Here is a 24,162-nt window from a genome sequence, read left to right as displayed (position 1 = left end):
CATGCTTCAGCCAACAGTGTGGGAGTGAAGGAGGAATATGATGAGCAGATTGTCAGAAGTTGAGAGAGAAGGAAAGAAGAGTAGAAATAAAATTTGGAGTAATGCTGCGGTGGATTGTGAAGTCAGAAGACCCTAGTGTAAGGGGCACCAGGTCTTGCTGTAGAAGAGGAGGCAAAGATCCCTTCACAAGCTGAAGGGTAGGAGAGGGAGTAACCCAGGGAATGGAAAACACGGTTACTACCTTTTAACTGGGTTCTTCAGAGTGCTTGCTCATATCCATTCCAGTAGGTGTACGCGCCGCGTGCACGTTCTTCGGAGAACTTTACCCTAGCAACTCCAGCGGCCGGCAGCGCACCCCCTAGGTGGCGCCGCCATGGCGGGTGATATATACCCCTGCCGGCCGCCAGTCCTCCAAGTGCCTTCTTGCGGCTACTCCAACAGTGGGGAACGAGCGGCGTTGTTGGATATGGATTGAGCAAACACTCTCGAAGAACAACCAGTTACCAAAGTGTAACCGGTTCTTCTCTCGAAATGTCTTGCTCATATCCATTCCAGTAGGATTGATTCCCAAGCCTGTACCTAGGGGTTTTTATCACATGACTGAAGTCAGGTGCTCTAATTGGAGTCAGGTGTTCTAGTTAATCTAAAGCAAACCTTCCTCCCTTGGCAGGGAATAAGGCCCCCTGCTAACACTCTCTTGCTGCCCTCTGTCCATGCTGTATCACACTATGCACTAACGATGTACAGATTTGGACAGAACAGTGGGTTTCAGCAGATCATGAGCTTTCATATGATATTTTACATGGCCTATGTGTTGGGTTTGGATCCTTCGGGGTGTCACCTTATGCCACTGAGTCAGCTTATTCTGCCAGCCTGCGTCCCCTTTACCTAGGCTGGCTGGGCTGGGCTCACAAGCCTCTTCCAGCCAAGCACACAAGCAGGGCCACGGCCAGCTGCACAGAGACCAAGATCGGCTCTGGGAAGATTCAGCCTTAGGGGCTCCCCCAACACTCTGGTGCCCACTCCCTTTAAGGGGAACAAACCCAAAGGTTTTATGAAATTTGCCCCCTTCCTCCACGTGGAGGGAGAGATGCACAACTTCTTGCCTCCCCCCACAGTTAGAAATTACATAAACTGGGTTATGTTATAAACAAGAAATAAGTTTATTAACTGCAAAAGGTGAATTTTAAGTGAATGTAAGATAGCTGACAGAACAAAGCAGATTACTGAGCAAATAAACCACAGCACGCAAGCTAAGCTCAATAGACTTAAGCAACAGGTTACACAATGTAATTTCTTACCCTAAATGTTATTTTAGGCAGGTTGCGAAGTTTCTGTGGTTCAGAGTTCCGGTTATATTTCTTTTCAGACTGGACCTCTATCTCAGTCTGGACTCCCCCGCAGCCTTCCCTCCAGTGGCTTTCGCAGTCTCTCTGCTTGGGCAGGCAGGCCGTGGAGAGGAGGACTCCCATTTGCCTTCCTTACCGCCCTTCAGTGGGATTTACATAAGGCCAGAATCCTTTGTTTCCAAACTTGACCCCACTTCCCTCACAGTGGAAAGTTACAAGAAGTCCTAGATAATTTTTAATATGAGGTGACAAGACCACCTGACCCTGTAACATCAGTGGCAGTATGGAGTGTACCCAGGAAGGCCAAGCTTTTCACAGCTCATCGTCCTCACTGATGGGCCATTTGCCCTGTCTAGCTTTTCCCTTGTTGTACCTGAAGGGTTGCTGGGCATCACCAAACTAGAATAACTGAAATAGAGATACATAGTCAATATCCCTAACTTCAGATACAGAAATGATGCAGGCGTACAAATTGGATAATCGCATTCAGTAAATCAGAACCTTTCCAATGATATCTCACATGAGCCATCTTGCATAAAGTATACCTCAGTTTTGTCATAGTCATATCATAAGCATATTTTCATAAAGAATATGGAGTGAACCATCACAGCATGCTTGTATGAAATAGATCATAATTATGTGACAGGGGTTAATATGGGGGTTCCAGGGTGCTACTTTGAGGGACAGAGTGCAACCCCCTCAGCGGCCCAGCTCCCCCACAGGCCCTGTACCACCCAGACAAACCGCCAGTAACCAAGCTGGCTACCCAGCAGCCCCTTTCCCACTCAGTTGGGCACTGATCAACGGTCTCCTCAGCGGGGCCTGCTGCTGACCCCGCACAATGGGGATGGGGTCCCAGATGCCCTCACCTCTTCCTGCATACTTGGAGCTTGTGTCTGACGTGTGCCTCTGGGACCCCAGCCCTGACTGCTCCCTTGCTGTGTTTGCAGTCCCGCTCGGAGCGCACCGACGTCGCCACTCTGGTCATCCCCTCCATCACAGCTGCTGACAGTGGGGTCTACCTGTGCATCGGGACCAGCCCAGCTGGTGTCGGCAGTGCCAGGATCGAGGTGGTGGTGCTACAAGGTAGGGGCCCAAGGAAGGGACTTTCACTGCTAACCACTAGGGATGTGCTGGATGACTGGGCCACCTGCAGGGCTGCCCTGCCACATGCTGTGAAGCGCAGCATTGGGCATCACCCATGTGCCATCCAGCTGGGGGTTGTGTCCCTCCCCAGTGCCCGGGGCAGGGCTCGGGGAGGGGGGCAAGGCCCCTGCCTTTCAGCTCCAGCAGCTTCTCTCCAGCTGTTGGTGCTGCCAGGACCTTAACAAACGGCTCCCACAGAAAATCTGCTCCCTTAGCCTGGGCTAAGAGGAGGGGGAAGCAGCTAGGGTGTCTGCCCCCAAGAAAGGGCTCTGCACTGATCCTGCAACCAGCCTGTGCTCAGCATATGGAGAGTGGAGCCCAGGCATGTAGCCCTGAGTAGCCAGACCAGTGAAGAGCTTTCCAAGTGCACTATTCCCCCGCAGGCTGCCAGAGCTGGGTTATTAGCTCAAGCAGTTGATTGGCTGGCTGTGCTGTCCCAAGACCTCAGCTCAGTCCCTGCAGGGACCCATTCAGGAGCATTGTCCCAGTAGCCCAGCTTGGCGGTGGTGTGGCAGCTGGTGGAGGCTGGAGTTACTCGGGCTGCTGAGCACAGCACGTGGCTGGCAGGGTAAGAAGTGAGACTGGCGAGTACTTGGAGCAGTCGTGCTGGGCCTGATAGGTCATGTGATGTTGTCCCTCTGCTCCCACTTGGTGGGACTGAGCCTGCATGACTGAGCTCTGGGGACAAATGCTTAAAGGAACCCAGCTCAGTCTTCCCCCTGCGAGTGGCTGGGTGGATTGTTGAGCTTGTGCTAGTAAAACCCCATGGCACAGATGCTTGTGTGAAAGGGCGTGGGCTTGAGCAGGCCCACATGGGGCTGGCAGCATGCCAGGGGGAGGGGTGCTGGTGCCTGGCCCAGCACTGATCACAGAGCGTGGCTCCCAGCTTGGGCTGCCATCATCCCCCCACTCAGCCTCTTCACCAGGGAGGTTCCTGGTGCTGCCACCAGGTCACTGTGGCATTTGAAATAAGTGACCAAGTGGGAAGTCAGCCTGGGTGAGTAAATAGATGAGATCAGCCGGAAAAGGCCAAGCATCTCCAGCAGTTGGCCTACAGGAGCCCAGTAGAGCCAGCCCCCTCCAGGAGTGCAGGAAAATGAGCCATTGCTAATGCATTTCGACTGCTAAGGCCATCTTTCTGCTCTGTGGCTGTGTGGCACCGGCATGCAGGGACCTGTCCCTGACTGGGCTCCTGCAGATAATGCTAACGATGAATAATTCCAGGCCAGGCTGCAGTAGCTGGGCATGAGGATGTGCGGGCTGCATTGCGTGACAAGCTGCCTGGCTTTAAATGAACTCAGCCATTGATCCATGCTAAGCTGATTTACCCTGTTCTGTCTCTTCCAGCCTCGGGCGTGGTGCCTCCCATCCGGATCGAGGCCTTGTCGTCGTCCATTGCTGAAGGACAGACCCTGGATCTGAAGTGCCTCGTCACAGGCCAGGCACCAGCCACAGTGACGTGGTACAAGCGGGGGGGCTCTCTGCCAGCCAGACACCAGGTACAGCTGTAGGAAATCAGTGTGACTCTATGGACAGCTGTGGAGCTGCACCAGTTCACGCCAGCTGGGGAGGCAGCCCATGGCACTGCAGAGTCCCTGTATGGACTCCCTCGGGTCCTGGTACAGATGGTCATGGATCCCAAGGAGGCTTTTCCTTATCCCAGGTCAGGCGGGCAGCTGTGTCAGTCTGTGAGAACAGGGAGATTGGAGGATGCAGAAATGAGAGGCCAGTAGTTCTCAGGCTGAGGCCCAGCGAGTCCCTGGGATGTCCGAGGGGGCTGGGCAGGAGACACAGTGGGGCTGAGGGTTAAGCTCAGGGCTGTTTTCTTCTCTTCCCCCTTGAATTCCCTCTCTCCCACCCATCTCCCTGCCAGGTCTCCGGCTCCCACCTACGCATCTCTCAGGTCTCGGCGGCCGACTCGGGTGAGTACGTCTGCCGCGTGAGCATTGGTGCCAGCTCCCGTGAGGCCTCCATCCCAGTTATTGTGCAGCACAGCGCCGGCTCCCCACACGGTAAGTCTGAGCTGTGTGAGCTGGCTGGCCTGGGGGCAGGAGCTCCTTGCGCTTGCTCCCCTAGTACCAGGGGTCCCTGTGGACAATGCACTGGCATCCACTGGGTAAGGGATGGCTCTCACCCGCTGCGTCCCCAGGGATGTGCTTTCCAGACCCTGCCTTGCCACTTGCAGTTCCTTCCCTCCACACCCTGCCCCCTGCACAGGGCAGGTTTCAGGGTCACCATTCCCCTTCCACAGGAGAGTGGAGGAGTCTGTGCAGGTGGGTGCAGGCTGCTGGGAGTGTGCCACAGGGATCGGCTCTCAGGGACAGTTGCCCTGGGTGTTTTCTCCAGGGGAACCAGCCTGTCAGTGGCACGATCAGGCAGCACAGGGGTTGCTGTTGTGGGTGGGGGGACGGGGTGTGTGTGTGTAAGTTTCTGCTGATCTCTGGGAGCAGGAGACGCCCACAATGCATCTGCGCTGGAGGGCAAAGGGCTAGCCATGGGCTGCCTTCTTTCCCCTTGGTGTTGCCCTGTGGTCCGTACAGCTGCCTTGCCAGTCCTGGGAGAGCCGCGCTCTGACACTGTGGGGCTGCAGGCTGGGCAGGTCATTTCCATTGCTTTATAAATCACTTGAGGGTTCTTACCACTCCTCCAGCCAGCACTGCTCCAGCCTGGCTTGTGGTGATGTGCCGCTCTTGGCTCTACCCCTCCCTCTCTGTTCTTCCAGCTCCCCCCATCCACATTGAGTCCTCCTCCTCCGCTGTCACTGAGGGACAGTCCTTGGACCTGAAGTGCCTCGTCACAGGCCAGTCGCCAGCCACAGTCGTGTGGTACAAGCGGGGAGGCTCCCTGCCGGAAGGCCACCAGGTAGGGGGCCATGTGGGACCACGGGGGCTGGTGCTGGTGCTGGGGCCTGTGCCAGCTCGTGCGGAGCTGGGCTGGAATCCCCAGGACTCAGCAGTAGCTGCTTGGGGATTCCTTGGGGAACCAGTAAGTCTACAGCGCTGCCTCCCAGTAATGTAGCACCTGGCACCCTGCACCATTGTCCAGCTAACCCACAATACCTTGCTCCTCATGCTTCGGGGATTGTCTCTTCAGAGCCCTGCCCCAAGAGGTATGGCATCATAGAGGGGGAGGTTACTGTTGTGATGGGTTCCCCTCAGGGTGCCACCTCGAACTGGGGTACCACTGAGCCCCCCAGCCCAAGCTCCCTTTATACTGTACTGCTGTGACAAGGTTCCCAGCCCATATACAGCAGTTACATGCAGATGGGAAGAGTCCAACTAGGGAACCTCCCAGCTACTTAGGCACGCACCCCTCTAGAGCGTCAACCCAAAATGAGACCGTCTTGTGCTGCACAGTGCAGGGTAAGCTCATGAAATTCCCCGCCTCTCGCGCTGTGGAGAGGAATATACAACAGCTTTCTGCCCCAAGTTAGGAATCCCACACACTGGTTTTAAACAAAGCAAAACCAAGTTTATTAACTACAAAAGGATACATGTTAAAGGGATAGCAAACAGATCAAAGCAGATTACCTAGCAAATAAACAAAAACTGCAAACTAAGCTTAATATACTAACGAGATTGGATCTGAACAGCAGATCCTCATCCAAGTGATGATACAAGCAGCTGCAGATTCCTAAGGGGCAAATGGCACTAATTTACAGCTTGGAATCCCCAGGGGTTCCAGTCCCTTTAGCCTGGGTCCAGCACTTCCTCAGGTGTTTCCAGGAGTCTCTTTGGGTGGGGATTCTGTAAAGAACCATGATGATGTCACTCCCCTGCCTTTTATAGCTTTTGCATAGGGCGGGACCCCTTTGTTTCAAAGCTTGGTTCCTATGCAAGTCAGTGGAAAAATACTGATGTCCCAAGATGGAGTCCAGCATCAGGTGACCTGGTCACATGTCCCTGTAGTGTCACAGCAGCCATTACTCAGAGGCTGCCTGCAGCCTCCTCAGCAAGTCTCCCCAGGTGGGAAATAAGCTTCTTCTAAGGCCTCTTGTTTTCTCTAATGGCCCTTGCCCACCGAGCTTTTCAGAATGAAAGTATCTTGTCTAGTGGGCATTCCCCAGGTGTAAAAACAGATACACAGTCAATATTCCTAACTTTAGATACAAAATTGATACATGCATACAAATAGGATAATCATATTCAGGAAATCATGACCTTTCCAATGATATCTCACATGACTTACCTGGCATAAAAGACATCATAATTATGCCATAATCATATAATATCCCTGTGAAGAATATGGGGTGCAGTGTCACACCTGTGTCCCTGGGCAGCCCTTCCTTAGCGCCCCATTGGCACCCCCAGCTCCACTCCCCGGCCATGTGTGGGTGGAGGGTGACACGCCCTGGGAAAGGCCGGCCCAGATCACCATGCTGTCCTGGAGCTAATAGGGCAGCTCAGCCTGGCCTCTGAAGTGGCTCAGGCTCCCTGCAGACTCAGGCTGACCCTGCCTTGGTGACACTCAGGTCATGGTTTCACAATTTTGTGCAACCTTCACAGCAAGAGACTGACTCTTTTAGCTGAACTCTGGAGAACCACAGCGAGGTGGGGCCACGCCCCCAACCCAGCTAATCCTTTCCCCCACACGCTGGGGGAGGCTGCTTTGGCTAAGGGATGCAGGCGTGGGGTTAGCTCCCCCAGCGGCTCCATTCCGCCTACCACTTCCATTCTCTCCTCTCACAAAGCCTCATTGCTTTCCTGCCCCGTTCCCCGCCAGGTCTCCGGCTCCCACCTGCGGCTGGTCCGGGTCTCGGTAGCCGACTCGGGTGAGTACGTCTGCCGCGTCAGCACCAGTGCTGGTATCCAAGAGGCCTCCATCATCGTCACCATCTACCGCGCCACTGGCTCACCCTACTGTAAGTGAAGGCAGTACCTGGCATGGTGCACCCTTGGCTGGCCTGGAAACCCTGGCTCAGGTGTGACCTCAGGCCTTAGGGTTCAGGGCAGCTGCTCCTCCGCCTTGCTGGCAGCTGGGCCCAGCTGGAATGCATGGGGCGGGAGGGAGCAGGGCTGAGGAGGTCCTGCAGGGAGCCCTTTGGGGCAGCCCAGTGGGAGGGAGGAGTGTTAGGCCAGGGCATCTCTTGTTTCCCAGGAGATGAGAAGAGCAGTGAGGAGCGGAAGGAATCTCCTTCCGGGCTGGCTGTGGCCATGAAACAGGCCAACCACTACTGGGCCAGAGGGGCTCTGGCCAGCATCTAGTAGGGAGGTGCCCAGATCATGGAGACCGCCATCCTGATTGGCACCCCTGCCCCTGGGGCGGCAGGCTCAGCAGAGGCTGCGGAGCAAGTGAGCTGCAGTGCTGATCTCCCTTCACTTCCCAGAGGGAAAGGGAGGCACGTTTGTGCTGCTGGAGGGAGAGGCTGCATGGCCTGGGCATGGAGGGGGCTCAGGAGACCTGGCTTCTAGCCTCACCTCTGCCCTAGCTTGCTGCATGACTGAAGCAAGTTACTTCCCCTCCATGGGGAATCTGCCTCAAGTTCCCCCCATTTGGCCAGCGCTTTTCCCTGTCCTTCGACATCTGCAGCTGGAAGGAGCTTCACGGCCCAGTGCCTGGGAGCAGAGGCTACTGGCCATGAGGCCAGAACCTCAGAGCACAGAGCTCCTACATGCCAAGCAGGAGGCGCAGACTGTCAGCCACCTTGGTCTCTCCTGAAAGCCAGACACTCAGCTCTTCAGGCTCTGCTGACAGAGCTCCTGCTCCGGCAGCGGGGACTGGGGGTGGACTAGCCGCTTTGGCAGGCTGTTTCTATTTCCCAATTCCTCTGCTATGCGAGGGGACCTCTCCCCCAGCTCTAACTCCCCTTCCCCCTGGTTCCTCCAGCCTCGGGGGTCGAATCCCCTGTCCGCATTGAGTCTTCCTCGTCCTCCATCTCTGAGGGACAGACCCTGGACCTGCACTGCCTCGTCGTGGGCCAGACGCCAGCCACATTCACGTGGTACAAGCGGGGGGGCTCCCTGCCAGCCAGTCACCAGGTAGGAGATACACATGCCAGGGGGTTCCTTGGGGCCAGGGAGAGTGGGTCTGGAGGGGTTGTTTGTTGCAGATGGGCCCATCTCTGGAGGACGTCCATCTCCCTCCAGAGTTATCTGGTTTCTCACCTTGGTACCCTGGTTAGTACTTGGCAGCTCCATGGGGGAACTGCCCAAGTCTGCCACAGCCCAGTGCTGGAGTGGTATGGGAACAACCTGTCACGGGTCCACAGGCTGGTGCTCTCACATGACTCGGGAACAGTCCCTGGGGTGGCCCCCTTCAACATGTCAGCCCCTTAGGGTCACACGCAGTCACTGAGGCCCACACACTAGAAGGGGATGGATCACTTGATGATTCCCTGTTCTGTTCATTCTCTCTGGGGCACCTGGCACTGGCCACTGTTGCCAGACAGGATACTGGGCTAGATGGACCTTTGATCTGACCCAATGTGGCCATTCTTATGTTCTTATACAAAATACTATGAAAAACTCTCACTCTGTCACATACATAGCTCCGATCACTCTGCCTGTGCTACCCACAATGCACTGCTGTTCCCAGGGTGGGAGGACAGTGGGACTCATGTTGCTCTCCTAGGAATGGAGACCGGCAGAGCCCTGGCTAACTGGCTGGGATAGGCCCTTGTGGGGGGAGGATGGCCCCCCCCTGCCCTGAGGAGATGTTATCAGAGCTTTGACGTCAGATGTGGGGTTTGTCTCTCGCGCTCCCGGCTCCTTGCCCGCCAGGTCTCTGGCTCCTACCTGCGCATCCCCCAAGTCTTGGCAGCCGACGCCGGCGAGTACGTCTGCCGCGTCAGCACTGGCACCATGGTCCAAGAAGCCTCCGTCATTGTCACCATCAGCAGCGCCGGATCTTCCTACTGTGAGTCCAGGCAACAGACAGTAACGGCCGGTCTTCCAGTGTCCCACAAAGGGTGGCTCCATACATCTGTGGCAGGCAGCCTGGCCTAGTGGACAGAGCACTGGACTGAGGATCTGGGTTCTACGCTCCCTCTGCTACTGACCTGCTAAATTTCTCTGTGCCTCAGTTTCCCCTCCCTTTTTCTGTTTAGCTCTTCAGGGCAGGGCCTGTCTCTCACTCTGTGTCTGTGCAGTGCCCAGCACAATGGGCCCTGATCTCAGCTGGGGCCTCGGCTAGCTCCTGCTATAAACAGTAACGATGATGAGCGTATCCCTCACTGCTGAAGGCCTGTGAGGTGATGGCTGCAGAGGCTCCTTTGTGGGGAAGAGCCCCGTCCCCCATTGTGGGCTGCCCTCCCCATGGAGCATACTGGGGTGTTGAGCAGGCACTTCGCTCAGGACAGAGAGAGGATCAGGTGCCACCAGAGCCCCTATTTAAAGGGGGGATGGGGGCATGTTGCACACTCTGCTCCAGTTTCCCCAGCGTAGCCTGTCCCATGGGCACTGGCCTTGCGAGAGTGGGCTTTAGAGGCAGCCTCCCCTGTGCATGTGCATGCCTGAAGGTCTACATGTGGGGAATCAAATTCCCTGGGCAGTGCCTGCTTGTACAGTACCGGGGCATCCTGCAGGGATCAGATTGGGGGCCGTCCCCTTTAGATTCAGAGGGAGAGAGGAGGGGTTCAGCTCTGGGAACATTTCCTACCGGGGGAAGCCCCATCGCTGGGCTGTTTACAACTGGGGTGGGCTGGGACCGTGAGACCCCGGAGTCATTTCCATCTCCGCTTGCCGTGGGGGTATAACATGCCTTGAGAATTTGCTGTCAGCTGTGCCCACCCTCTTCTCTTGGCTCTTCCAGCCTCGGGCATGCGCCCCCCAATTTGGATAGAGCAATCATCATCCTCCGTCACCGAGGGACAGACCCTGGACCTGAAGTGCCTCGTCACGGGCCAGGCGCCAGCCACAATCACGTGGTACAAGCGGGGTGGCTCCCTGCCGGCGGACCACCAGGTAGGAGAGCGAGGCTGGGCTAGCGGAGAGGTTCTGTCCAGGTTCCCCTGGGTCCGAAGGATGTGGCTATTGGGTGAAAATGGCAGCTCTGGGAATGAGCTGGGCTCTGTCCTGCTGTGGGCTGGCTCCACGGGGGTCCCAGTGTAATGGCAGGACCCCTAGTCAAAAGGGCAGAGCCGGGAGCGGCGTTCTCATCCCTGGTGGCAGAGGAGTTGGGGGCTGGGAGCGGACATGGATAGGAGGGTGAGTCCTGCTCTGCCAGCTGACCAGCAAGAGATCTGGGAGCAGCAGGCGCAAGCCTGAGCCTGGTGGAGGCCAGGCAGGCAGCCCCGTGCTGTGTGATGCAGGGGTCAGAGGACAGCGACCTGGCTTTCCCTCTCTGACTCGGGGCTCTCCGTGACCTGCCCCCCAGCTCTCCGGCTCACACCTGCGGCTGGTCCAGGTCTCGGCGGCTGACTCGGGCGAGTATGTCTGCCGCGCTGGCACCAAGGAGGCCTCTGTCCTCGTCACCATCCAGCAGAGCAGCAGTATCTCCTATCGTGAGTTGTGTGTGGCCACCGTGCTCTCCTCTTCCCCAGGGCGAAGGAAGCTCAGTGCCCTCTGGGGAAGCGCCTCTACTGGGCAACCCTGACCACCCTCAGGTGCTGCCGTCCAAGTGGAGATCTCAGCCCCCCAACGGGGTGACTAGAATGGATGGGGTGGCTCTGAGCTCCCAAAGGGCGAGGTCTGTGGGTTGTGAGACAAGCCCCTGGGGAAGCAGCTGGAGCCCTGAACTAGACCAGTGCTGATCCGGCCCCAGCCCTGGGAGATCTGCTCCCACAGCTCTGCCCCATCTCTTCTCCATGGGAGGGAGCCAGATCCCACAGCTCCAACCCTCTGCCCTTGGTTCCTCCAGCCTCAGGAGTCACCCCACCAGTGAGGATTGAATCTTCCTCGTCCTCTGTCGCCGAGGGACAGACCTTGGACCTGAACTGCCTCGTCGCAGGCCAGGTGCAGCCCAGAGTCACATGGCACAAGCGGGGGAGTTCCCTGCCAGCCAGCCACCAGGTAGGAGACATGGGGGGCCTGGTAGTGTTTCCAGAGGGCATTTCCTGGGCCTTGGACTCCCTTTGCCCTCCCAGGAGGAGGTCTTGTCCCAGAGTTTCTTGGGATACTGTCTCCTCCCGACCAGGCAGCGGGGCTTGGCTCCGGTGTCTTGGGGAGCGGAGATACAATGAGAGGAGGAGGGACCCTCTGGGCCAGGAGAGCTCAAGGGAGCAGGGCTGAGCAGTCCTGCTCAGGAGACCCAGCAGGAACAGCCAGCCCCACCTCACAGCGGAGAGCTTGGGGAGGGGTTGCCCGGGGCCAAAGGGGGGGGTAAGGAAGTGGAGGGATCACTCGCCTCGCCAGCTCCCCATTTGCTCCCTCTTCTCACGGACCCTTTCTCCATGCCATTCGCTGCCCCCCAGGTCTCTGGCTCGCGCTTGCGCATCCCCCAGGTCTCGGCGGCCGACTCAGGCGAGTACATCTGCCGCGTCACCACCGGCGCCATCACCCAGGAGACCTCGCTCATCGTCACCATCCAGGGCGGTGCCGGTTCTTCCTACTGTGAGTCTGGCCTGGGCTGGGCTGCAGGCACTGGGCTGGGCCGGGAAGCAGGAGGGAGCTGGCTCATGTCCCAGCCTGGGCTGTAGCCTCATGCGCCCTGCGGGGTGATCAAAGCTTGGCAAGGCACAATGAGTCCTTCGCCATCTCTGAGCTCTCTGTGCTGAGCCTCTTCTCCCCTTCCAGCTCTGGGCGTCACCCCTCCGGTGAGGATCGAGACCTCTTCCGCGTCCATTGCCGAGGGACAGACCTTGGACCTGAACTGCATGGTCACAGGGCAGGCACAGCCCAGAATCACGTGGTACAGGCGGGAGGGCTCCCTGCCAGCCAGTAGCCAGGTACAGGGGCTCGTGGTGGCTGGGAATTGATGGCCATGGCCCATAAATTCCCCCATGCTCCTAGGAGCAGCAGAACCATGGGATTTCCTGGCTGGGGCGGCGATGGGGAGAAGGTTGATATCCTTGGACAGTGAAACTCACAATAGGCAGCAAATGCTTTGGAATCCAAATGCCTGGAAAAGTCCATGGTGTCTCCAGTCCTACCCCAGGAGGAGGCACAAGGGCTGCATGGGGGCTGGGAGACAGTGGGTGTAGGAGACAGTCCGTGCCAGCCTTAAATGGGCTTGTCCCACAGGCAGGGCTGGCTTTCCCAAGGAGCCCAGCTCCCCATGGGCCCCTGCCTGCTGAGTGCAGCTCTCCTCAATGCCCCATGGCCTCTGCCCTCTCTCCTCGCCAGGTCTCCGGCTCCCGCCTGCGCATCCCCCAGGTCTCAGCTACCGACTCGGGCGAGTACATCTGCCATGTCAGCAATGGTGCTGGCACCCTGGAGGCCTCCGTCATCGTCACCATCCCCCACAGTGCTGGCTCCTTGTACCGTACGTCTGGGCAGGGTGGGGCCCACATGTAGAGGGGCCAATGAGAATGGGATTCAATCCTGGGGCCCACACAGGCAAGGGGCATGGACCCATTGCTAGAGACCCGTGGCGGCCCAGTACCCCCTCCCAGATTGTATCCTGCCCATCTCCATGGAGATGTCCGTTGAGATTGGCTTAGGGCCCTGGCCTGACTCCAGGCGTAGCAGGGGCTTCACATGGGGGAGGGTAGCTCAGTGGTTTGAACATTGGCCTGCTAAACCCAGGGTTGTGAGTTCAATCCTTGAGGGGGCCATTTAGGGATTTGGGGATTGGTCCTGCTTTGAGCAGGGGGTTGGACTAGATGATCTCTTGAGGTCCCTTCTAACCCTAATAATCTATGATTCTATGGGGGTCCACAGGCCAGGAGCCCATAGGGATCAGAGACCCTCGGTGTGGTGAGGTGGGCACTGAGGGATGGGCCCAGGGGGGCACTATAATCCTAGGGCAGGTATTGGAATCCACTTTGGCTAACCCCAGTGCATTGTGGGAGGGCACAGACACTGCCCCAGTGCTGAGTTAGCCATGGTGAGGCAGGGTCCATGAGGGATGCTCCCCGGGGCTCTGAGTGCTGGGGAGGGCTTGCTTGGGACTGCACAAAGAGGGGACCCGGGGGCGATAAGAACAAGGGCACGCTGGCTGCATGGCGGGGGTCCCATCACCTGGGGGACCTAGCATATGGTCCTTTGGAGCTGGGTGTTGCCCTGGGAACCTTCCTGCCAGGGCTTGGCCCCTGTCTGGGGAGATGGACGATGCTGCCTTTGCTCCTTGGCGCTATGATGTGATGTTGCACCCTGCATCAGCCTCCCTCTCGGCTCTTCCAGCCTCAGGCATGGCGCCCCCTGTCCGGATTGAGTCTTCATCATCCTCCATCGCTGAGGGACAGACCTTGGACCTGAACTGCCTCGTCGCGGGCCAGGCACAGCCCAGAGTCACGTGGTACAAGCGGGGGGGCTCCCTGCCAGCCAGTCACCAGGTACGGCAGCAAGCAGCGGGCTGGGCTGAGCTCCAGGTTGGTTTCCTTGGGCCCTGCTCCTGGGAGGGCTGTGTCTGGAGGCTCCCAGACAGAGGAGCTGCCCCAGGCAGGGAGATGGGCTTCTGGGCTTTGCCAGAAGTGAGGAGACAGGTGACTGAGTCGCTCTGGCTGAGGGAATCAAAGCAGCAGTGGGATGCTTAGGGAAGCAGCAATGGCAGCAGATGCCAGCTCTTCCTACCACTGTGCCTCACCCTAGGAGCAGGGGGCCTTGTTACTGACTGTGGCTGCAGACTCTGGGAATCAGGCCAGGCTGCTGCTTGTTCGCAGCTGACACAAATATTGGAGGAGTGGGAAGTAAGAAGAGGCCAGCTCACTGACACAGAGCAGTCTGGATCGCTTGGTAAACTGGGCGCAAGCAAACAACATGCATGTTAATATGGTTTGATGTAAATGTATTCATCTAGGAACAATGAATGCTGGCCACACTTACAGGATGGGGGGACTCTATCCTGGGGAGCAGGGACTTTGAAAAGATTTGGGGACCGTGGTGGATAATCAGCTGAACATGAGCTCCCACTGCCACGCCATGGCCAAAAGAGCTGAAGCAATTCTGGGATGCATGACCAGGGGAATCTCGAGTAGGAGTCGAGAGATTATTTTACCTCTGTGCTTGGCACTGTTGTGAGCCCTGCTGGCATCCTGGGTTCAGTTCCAGTGCCCACAGTTCCAGAAGGATGTGGCAGGGTTCAGAGAAGAGCCACGAGAAGGATTAAGGGGTTCGAAAACACAGTTTATAGTGATAGATTCAAGAAGCTCAATTTATTTTGCTTAACAAGGAGGGGGTTGAGGGGTGACTTGATCCCAGTCTGTGGGTATTTACACGGAGAACAAGCATTTAATAACTGGCTCTTCAGTCTAGCAGCGGGAGGTCTGACATGATCCAAGGCGGGGAGTTGAAGCTGGAAAGAAGGTGGACAGCGAGAGCAATTAACCACTAGAACAATTGACCAGGGTGGATTCTCCAGCACTGGCCATTTGTAAAGCAAGATGGGATGTCTCTAGAAGCTCTGCTCTAGGATTTATTGGGGGCAGATCTCATGGCCTGGGCTACCCAGGGGGACCGGCTAAGTGATCACAATGGCCTTGGAATCTGTGTTTGTCCTGGTCTGTCACGGACTCTCTCTCTGCCAGGTCTCCGGCTCCCGCCTGCGCATACCTCAGGTCTCGGCGGCTGACTCGGGCGAGTACGTCTGCCGCGTGAGCACAGGCGCCGTCACCCAGGAGGCAGCTCTTGTCATCACCATCGAGGACAGCACCGGCCCATCTTACTGTAAGTCTGCCCAGCCTGCGCTGAGCTGCTGCCTGTGGCCCAGGAGAGGCAGGGCTATGAGCCTGCTGTCGCTGCCCCAAGGGGCCATGGCCTCTCTGGCAGGTAGCCAGTCCTCTAGCACCAAATCCCGCCAGCCTCTCTACAGGTAGGTGGGCTTCGGGGAGCCAGGACTGGACATGCCCTAACTCAGGGCTGGTGCCTGAGATGGGTGATCTGCTCCCAGGCCGACTCCCGCACAGCTCCCTGCCCGCAAGCAGCAGTGTCTGACTCTTGGAGTACTAGGAGCCAGGCTGTCCAGGGTTTGAATTCTGCCTCTGCCATAGATTAGCTGCATGGCCATGGCCTTTCCCTCTTCCTGCCTCAGTTTCCCCCCCTGCTGAAGGGGGTGATGATCCTGACCAGCCTGAAGGGGTTGTGAACCTTCGTCCGCAAAGCGCTCTGAGCTCCTGCTGAGAGGGGCTGTAGCCGAACACGTAACCTGCCAGCAGGATAAAGGCTGCAGCACAGTTCCCGTGGAAGGGCTGGGAGCCCCTTGCCTGGGTCTTTTCAAAGCTGCCTGCACTGGGCCGTCTGGGCTGCGGGGCTCCTGCTATGGCCACAGGAGCTGGGGGTGGACTAGCTGCTTTGGCAGGTGGTTTCTGTCTATGTGAGGGGACCTCTGCCCCAGCGTTAACCCCCATCTCCCATGGCTCCTCCAGCCTCGAGCATGGCGCCCCCCATCCGGATCGAGTCTTCCTCGTCGTCCATCGCTGAGGGACAGACCCTGGACCTGCACTGCCTCGTCGCGGGCCAGGCGCCAGCCACAGTCACATGGTACAAGCGGGGGGGCTCCCTGCTGGCCAGTCACCAGGTAGGAAGCAGCCCAGTGTCCTGTGGCACTTTCTTTCTTTTTCCTGGGGAGTGTGGGGGGATCTTCCCTGGATTGATTTGTCCTGGGGGACAGAGGGAGCTGCTGCTTCAGTCTCCACAGAGCCGTGGCCAGGGATGTGCCTGGCTTACTACCCAGCAGGGCTCCGTCGGTGGCCTGTCTGCCAGCTGGGGTTGGGGAATCCAGGTACGATAGACAGTTGTCAGTGAATGGGGGAGCACTCGCTGACTGGGCCACCCCATGGGCTGGGGGTAGCCATGGCTCTGGCCCCATGGCAGCTGTCGGAAGTGGGATCAGACTTTCCCAGGGGTTGGCTGCAGACAGACGCTTCAGCCCTTTCTCTCCAATTCCTGGGTTCTCCCCGCCAGGTCTTTGGCTCCCGCCTGCGGCTAGTCCAGGTCTCTGCAGCCGACTCAGGAGAATATGTCTGCCGTGTCAGCACCAGTGCCGGCCCCCGCGAGGCCTCCATCACTGTGAGCGTCCCCTCTGGCACCAGCTCCTCCTACCGTAAGTCTGTCTGGCCTGCTGGTAGGTGGGTGGTCCCAGGACCGTGGCTCGGGGATCCCCAGGGATAGTCTAACCAATGACACTCAGACAAGCTCTGTGGCTCTTTGCAGCACATATTAGACCACTGATGTCATTAGTAAGCAAGCAGGCTGCTCTCACTCTGCTATAACCAATTGCAGTTGACGAAATAATAATACGCGGTTAGTCATTTTGTTGCGAGAATGAGATCGAGATAATTTCCCATCAGACTGTTTCAGTCGCACTCTAGTGCTCTAGGAAATGAACTGATGGCGTCACATGACTGGGGCTTTTGGGGTAACGCTAATGGCTAATTTGGCTCCTGAACCCCTGAGGTCTGGGTGTCACGGCTGTAACCCCATTTGCCTTCTCTGCCTGGCAGGTCTGCAGAGTCCCATCATCTCCATCGAGCCGCACAGCACTGCTGTGCGCCAGGGCGAGGATGCCACCTTCAAGTGCCGCATCCACGGTGGTGCCCGACCCATCAATATCACCTGGAAGATGGCCCCAAAGCAGCATCTGCAAGGTACAGAGCGGCCCCTTCTCACGCCAGCTCCAGCCGGCTTCCCTGGAACTGAGCAATGGTCCACTGCTGCCGATGTCCCCTCCCAGTGCCCTGGGTACAGTCCCCCTACCTCCCGCCAGACAGGGCCTGATAGCCCCCCTCCACCAGCGTCCCTTGCCCCACCCCTTGTTGTCCTCTCTCTGCCTCCACTTCTCTCCGAGATCCCATGAGTGCTAGCCCTGCTCCCTCAGACCCACAGCCCCTAGTCTCCTGTGGGGGCACTCCCATCCCCTGGCCAGGATGCTGGGCAGCCGTGGGCGTTGTCCCTCTCCACTGCAGCAGCCGTCTGCAAAGCCTGTGTCGTGCTGCCTTCCTGTGTGGGGTCATGGGGCCTGGACACCTGTTAGGCTCTGCAGATCTGGGCTGTGAGCGAAAACAGCCCACCCTTCCCCTGGGCCAGGGACACATGGGCCCCTGCCCTAGCCGTGGGTCCGGCTCCCTGGGCTCATGCTAGAGTAAGAGCAAACAGCCTGAGGCACGGGGCTGCCAGGCAGCAGTGCTGGCTTCAGGGAAGCTCAGCTACTCCAGTCCCAGCCTGTGCCAGCAGGAGGCACAGTAGGATAGCGCAGGAGCCTGGGTGTTTGGGGCGTGGTGGGGGGAGCTCCCAGCTACTCCAGTCCTGGACTCTCCCAGCAGGGGGCACTGTCAGTGTTTCAGGTGCAAGGAATCTGGATTTTCAGCAAAAGCTCCCAGCCCCAGGGGCAAGGTCAGCTGTTTGCTCACCTGTGTCTGTCCCCCTGCAGACAATGTGAAGATCAGCCCCAATGGCTCAGTGATCACCATCTCCAGGGCTCGCCCCAGCAACCAGGGAGCCTATCGCTGTGTGGCCTCCAACCGCTACGGAGTAGCTAACAGTGTGGTTAACTTAATGGTGCAAGGTGAGAGGCTATGAGTACAGGAGTGGGGACAGGGAGTTGGGATGCCCAGCCTGGGTTCCTAGCTCACTGACGGGCCTCGAGAGCCGCTGGCTGGCACCCCAGCATTGTCACTGTATCACATCGGTCCACTTCAGCTGCCCCCTGCCCCAGGTGGGTGCTGAGGGTCTCGGTGGCAGGGCCAACCGGAGCTGCTGCTCCAGGACGAACCCTGCATAGGCTGCCTTGCTGTGGCAATGGGGGTGGTGCAGGTGCACTCGGGCTGTCCCTGGTCTCTTGCCCTGGAGCCAGTGGAGCCTGGGGATATTCCTCGAGCCGGGGAGCCCATGAGCAGGGATGGGGGGGCCTTTGGGGAGGGGCAGGTTTAACCCCCCCCCAGCCTCCCAGCCTGGATTGCTTGTCCTTGTTGGGCCCACCCCCAGACGCCCCTCAGTGCTCAGGGCTTGAATCCGCTTGTGCAGGGCTGGCCTGAAAGCCCCTGGACTGCCTGAGCACACGCCCTTGGGGCCATCTTCGGGCTGCCCCCTGCAGTCTGCCGTGGCCAGCTCCCAGCTTCTCCAGGAGGATTTCTAGCAGCTCTGGCTGGCAGGCTGTGCCCTTACTCCCCCCATCCCGTCCGCCGCCCCCTCCCAGGCTCTCCTACAGTATCCGTGATGCCCAAGGGCCCCGTGACGGTGAAGGCAGGCAAGTCCATCAGCCTGGATTGCCTTGGCATGGGTGACCCGCGCCCTCTTGTTCGCTGGAGCCGCTTGGGCGTCAGGCAGAAACTCGAGCACCAGAAGTTGTTGCCTCTGGAGAGCCAAGCAGTGCTGCAGGTAAGCTGGGCTCTGGGGCCAGGGGGAGGGGGCCCTGCACTGTGACACAGGCAACTTGGCCTTTATCCTGTCCACGTGGACCATCGGGGTCGCCAGGGGATCCACCAATGGCTGCACCACAGTCCAGTCCTGCCCTGCCAGGGAGCAGAAGTCCCTTTCTCAGCCAGCCATAGCAGGAGCTGAGCAAAGGAACCACCCCTGCCAGTCCCTGATGGGGCATGGGGCAGTTCAGTGCCTGCTCTGAGCCAGGGGGGCAGCCATCCTGGCCTCTCCATTGTGACTGAGCTGTCTGCCTGGATCACACTGGGACAGGGACCTGGCTTGTCCTTCCTCACGGCTGCTGGGCACAGACGGAGCCTGGGTTTCTCTCTGGCTCCCACAGCCTGGGTCCCCATGCAAGTGCCCCTAAATCCTACCCCGGCTTTGGCAGATGCGGAAGGGGCTGGTGCCTTCTGCGCTCCGGGGCCCTGTCTTGCTATCTGCAGTGCACGGTGCTGCACCCCCGGCCAGCTCGCCTGGCAGAGTGGCAATGGACACGGCTGCGCCCCCTCCAACAGGACCTAGTGCTACCTAACATCACTCCTGTCGCTCAGCCTTGGGGGCATGTGGCTGTGTCACACCCCACAGGCCTTAGGCTGCCCCATGCTGTGTCTCTGCCCCCAGATCTCGGCAGCCAAGCCTGAAGATGCAGGCACCTACATCTGCATGGCCCAGAACTCCATCGGCTCTGCACAGGTCCAAGTGGAAGTGAGTGTGGAAGCTGCCAACGGAAAGCCTGGTGCCCCTGAGATCACAGTGAAGCCGACACTGACAGTGGTAGCTGGAGAAACCGCAACCCTCCAATGCTCTGCTACAGGTACGTGTGTGCTGGGCAGGGCCGCTGGCTTCCTTGGCGCTGCCCGCTCCTAGGGCAGAGCTGGGGAGCAGCCTGCAGCCAGAGCCCCGAGAAGGGATGGGAGCTTGGGAGAGGCTCCATGGGAAGGCTGGGGTGGGGCCCACCTGATTTGGGACACATATCCATGCCTCCTGTTCTGCCAGCCTCTGCCTGGCCTTCCCATTCCTCCTCCCTGGTCTGAGTCTCAGACTTGGCAGCTAAAAGGCATCAGGCCTGCTCCAGCTGCAGGTGGGAGATCACAAAGGGCAGCCAGAGGGTGGGGTTGGGGGACCTTCATCTCTTTGAGGCAATGCTCTGTGGGTGCCGCTCTGCGGTTGGCACTTCCCCACCCATCACATATCTCAGGGCACCTGGGAGCCACCACAAAACCTATGTGAGCCCAGCGCCATTGAACACCTGCTGGAACCACTGCTAGCAATCCCCGCGGGAGCTGGCTGAGCTGAGTGGGCTTCCGGGGGAAAGCCAGAGCCTGGCATCCAGCAGAGAGGCGAGAGTGCTGAATTATCCCTGCATTGTGGAAGGTGGGTTATGCCACTGAGTGAGAAGAACGGAATAGACGGCTCCATTCGGGCTGTTCAATCAAGTTTCCTGTACTACAGATCTGATAGGGTGCGTCCGGAAAGGCAAAGCTGCCCAAGTCGGGTACCAGACCTGTCTGCATGGACAGGGCCGACCTCTTCACAGTCTGCAGGGTGTTTATATTACCTGTTTATCTCACAGGACAATTTGTGGTTAGTCCACTTCCCAGGGCACGTTTACCGTGCGGCCAATCGTTCCGACTGTTACTTTTCCATCCTTCTTCACGTTCCCCTCTACAAAGAATCACAACACATTTGACCTACTTGAAAGAGCTTAACTGGGGTTTAACCAAGTGTCTTCACCAAGTCGTTCCATTTGCTCTGTGCGGCTGAGTGCATTTGAAATTGAGTGGTTTCCACAAGATGATTTGTGTCTGCAGTGATACATTCCTTTCCTATTAAATTAACAGTATTTTGTCTGCAACAATTCGTTTTACTTTATCCCTTGTTGTGGTTTTATTACTCCAGTACAACTTGTGAGTTTAGTAGTCCAGGCCAAAGCTCACGCCAGCTGCCAAGACAGGTTACAGAGGGTTCTGTTCACTCACTTCAGGAGCAGTTACTTTATTTGCTGGTAATTTTGGTATATTGAGGCTTGGAAGGAGTAGATTTTTATCAGTAAATGTCAATTTCACAATATACTGTGACAAAGTTCCTCCTCTGCCTTGGTGGGTCCTGCGCTTCTTGACAGATTTGTTCACCTCAGTGATCTTCCCCACAGTCTGGGTCAACTCCTCCTGTGTCAGATCAGGAGTTGGGAGGTTTGGGGGGAACCCGGGCCCACCCTCTACTCTGGGTTCCAGCCCAGGGCCCTGTGGATCGCAGCTGTCTATAGTGCCTCCTGTAACAGCTACAACTCCCTGGGCTACTTCCCCATGGCCTCCTCCAAACACCTTCTTTATCCTCACCACCGGACTCCTCCTTGTCTGACATATGCTTGTCCTCCTCAGTCCTCCAGCAGTTACACTTCCCTCACGTCTAGCTCCTTGCCTTCTTGCTCCCAGCTCCTCACATACACTCCTTCTCCTCTAGCTCCCTCTTTGCCTGACTGAGAGTGGCTCCGTTTTTTAAACCCAGGTGCCCTGAGATTCTAGACCCGCCTTGATTGGCGTGCATGGTGCTTCTAATTAAAGTAGCTATTCTCTACTGTCCTGTCTAGAAAGGTCTTATTGGGTCCAGGTGCCTTGATTAACCTGGAGAACTGCCATTTTGGTTAACCAGGTCCTCAGGGATCTTGTTTAGCCTGGGGCTAACATACTTGTTGCCTCATACTTTACTCGTAGCCATCTGGCCTTTGCCCCATCACATGACACACATGCGGATGAGCACAGACACCACAACACACACCATTCACACACCAATATGTACACACATAAAATTTCCCATTCAATTAATAATTGAAAGTCATCAGCTAGGTAAAGTGACGACAAATGCTGCTTGGAGAACTAGAGTTGATTTCAGGCTGTGCACTTTGTTTTTGACAATTGACTGTTGACAAATTTGTGTTTTAACAGTTACAAAGCATTAAACTTTTTGATAGTCTCAGCATCGCTGTCATTAAATAGTTTATTCTCTGACTCCCCCCCCATTGTCTGACGACCCCCCCCCATCCCCCCACCCCATATTCTTCCACAACTGTGAAACTGTGTATGCATACAAACTGAAACCAGTGCTTAATATGACTCACCGATGATATCCAACAAAACTGTAAAGCGTTGCATTCTGCCCAGCCACGGACATTTTCAGCAATACTTTGTTGCCCAACTCTACGCTCCTCTCACTCACCGACTTTTCGCACTGGCCAGGAGGGAAGCCTACCTGGGAGCAGTTCCTGCAGCTCCACGGCCATGCAGTGCCACCCAGGTCCATGGAGTGGGCCCCAGATCAGCAAGGGGAGGAGCGTCCTTGTGGCAGCCCCGTGATGTGAGGAGGGCAAAGGAGATCTCTCCCCAGCAGCCATCTGAGGCAGACAAAGGGAGCCATCCATTAGCATTGTATGTAGCAGTTAAGTTAGGGGCATCTGCCCAGTGCCCAGGCCCTAGCTAGCTAGCGATCCCCTGACATCCCTCTAGCCACCCTCCAGTCTGGACCAAACGGGCATCCCTCAGGAGCAGAATGGACAGCTCGCCCGGCTCGGCCCTGGGCCTGTCTAGCCAGCACTTCACTGTCTCTTTGTCCCCGCAGGCGACCCGTCTCCCAGCATCCAGTGGTCCAAACTGAGGGCCCCGCTGCCCTGGCAGCATCGGGTGGTGAATAACACTCTGCTCATCCCCCGCGTGGCCCAGCAGGACTCAGGCCAGTATATCTGCAATGCCAGCAATGCTGTCGGCTTCACCGAGGCCTTCGTCAGACTGGATGTGGAGAGTAAGGAGTGGGCAGCTGGCACTTCACCTCTGACCTCAGGCCCCATATTTCTGTGCCATGTCAGCTGGTGGGAGAGTCTGGTGGGGGGGCTGGCTTGCCAGTGCATGCCACGGGGGAAGGGGGAGGCTGGAAGATGGGGAGCCGATGCCATGGGGCTCTAGTGGCTGAGATGTGTGAAGTCCCTGCCTGCAAACTGCAGCCCCTTGTGCCCTAGGGTGCCCTGCCCCAAGTGTGGGGTGGAGTGGGTGTTTCATTTGGGCACCAGGCTCTCGCTGAGAGCTAGCACTGATCACTGGTAAATGCAGGGACTGGGGGACAGGCCCCATCCACCCTGCCATTCCCTTTCCATTTCCCTGCAGGGTCTCGTGGAGTGACACAGGGCTGCCAGCAGGGGGCAGTGCACCCATCACTATGTGCCCCATGCAATAGCTGTGGGCAGTCGCCCTGGTTGGGCAAAGTGGGGCCCAAAATTGGGAGACTCTGAACCAGGGGTGCTGGGGATAGAGACCTTCTCGGCCCCCATCCCTCCTGTTGGCTTTGCCTGCTCCATGGCAGAGTTCAATGGCCCAAGCCATGGGGCCCCCGTCCCCGGGGGAAATGGTGCCACCGCCAGGCAGCCCATGGGCTCCAGCTCAGGCCCTTCCGTCCCTATGCGGGGCGGTGGAACGGTGGATTCACGGCTGCAGTGGCCGTGGGGGAAGGGGGTGCCAGGGGCCACCGTGGGAGCAGGTGGGGCCCCAGACACAAAACGCAGAGCAGCCACTGCCAGCAGGGGCTGTAGCAGGCAGCGCTGGGCTGATCCCCTAATGCCCCCTGTGCCTCTCTGCCCCCCCAGCACCCCCATACGCCACCAGCCTGCCTGAGGAGGTCTCGGTGACGGCAGGCGAGGCAGTGCGGCTGCAGTGCCTGGCCCACGGCACACCACCACTGCGCTACCAGTGGAGCAAGACCAATGGCAGCCTCTCCAGCAACGCTGTCCTGCGGGAGAGTGCCCTGCACATCAGCCCGACTGTGCCCGAGGACTCGGGGACCTACCGCTGCCTTGTCAGCAACCGGGTGGGCTCAGCAGAGACCTTCGCACAGGTCAGCGTCCAGGGTGAGTATCGGGGCAGAGGGCCCAGGTAGGGCACAGCACTGGGGGAGCCAGCCCTGGAGAGAGGGTGGGGATGGGGCCACAGTGATGCTCCAACAAGGGGAGAGGGACGGGGTGGCAGTGGGGTGGTCCCTGGTCAGGGAGGGGGCCAGTGGGCTGGGGGTGGAGTGACCCCGGGGAGGAGGTGGTGCAGGGTGGGGGAGTGCGGTCCCAGCAAGGAGGGGATGGCGGTGTGGCCTTGGGGAGGACATGGCAGGATGGGGGCAGGACGGCCCCGGGGGGAGGGAGTGCAGCCCCGGGGATGGGGTGGCAGGGTGGGGTGGGGCAGCCTCGACATGGAGGGGGTGGGACCTGGGGAGGGGGGGCAGGGGGGGAGGGAGGCAGGCCC

The 24,162-nt window shown here is 58.1% G+C and overlaps 1 protein-coding gene across 1 annotated transcript in view; it reads left to right on the top strand.

Moving 5' to 3' along the window:
- Positions 1-24,162, top strand: part of HSPG2 (heparan sulfate proteoglycan 2) — a 200,523-nt gene that overhangs the window by 149,440 nt on the left and 26,921 nt on the right. Inside the window, exons 56-78 of the mRNA XM_075060406.1 lie at positions 2,300-2,435; positions 3,843-3,994; positions 4,369-4,507; positions 5,218-5,357; positions 7,218-7,356; positions 8,322-8,473; positions 9,215-9,350; positions 10,245-10,396; positions 10,809-10,935; positions 11,292-11,443; positions 11,845-11,983; positions 12,167-12,318; positions 12,716-12,854; positions 13,715-13,866; positions 15,058-15,196; positions 15,895-16,046; positions 16,433-16,571; positions 16,972-17,115; positions 17,898-18,032; positions 18,663-18,844; positions 19,508-19,700; positions 22,502-22,681; positions 23,517-23,777. Coding sequence (XP_074916507.1) covers positions 2,300-2,435; positions 3,843-3,994; positions 4,369-4,507; positions 5,218-5,357; positions 7,218-7,356; positions 8,322-8,473; positions 9,215-9,350; positions 10,245-10,396; positions 10,809-10,935; positions 11,292-11,443; positions 11,845-11,983; positions 12,167-12,318; positions 12,716-12,854; positions 13,715-13,866; positions 15,058-15,196; positions 15,895-16,046; positions 16,433-16,571; positions 16,972-17,115; positions 17,898-18,032; positions 18,663-18,844; positions 19,508-19,700; positions 22,502-22,681; positions 23,517-23,777 — 3,532 coding nt within the window. The remainder of the gene's footprint in view (positions 1-2,299; positions 2,436-3,842; positions 3,995-4,368; positions 4,508-5,217; positions 5,358-7,217; positions 7,357-8,321; positions 8,474-9,214; positions 9,351-10,244; positions 10,397-10,808; positions 10,936-11,291; positions 11,444-11,844; positions 11,984-12,166; positions 12,319-12,715; positions 12,855-13,714; positions 13,867-15,057; positions 15,197-15,894; positions 16,047-16,432; positions 16,572-16,971; positions 17,116-17,897; positions 18,033-18,662; positions 18,845-19,507; positions 19,701-22,501; positions 22,682-23,516; positions 23,778-24,162) is intronic.

This window comes from Chelonoidis abingdonii, chromosome 23, assembly GCF_003597395.2.
Source record: "Chelonoidis abingdonii isolate Lonesome George chromosome 23, CheloAbing_2.0, whole genome shotgun sequence".
Lineage (NCBI taxonomy): Eukaryota > Metazoa > Chordata > Testudines > Testudinidae > Chelonoidis > Chelonoidis abingdonii.
Note: the sequence above shows the minus strand (reverse complement) of the source record. Positions and strands in the feature narration are given on the sequence as shown.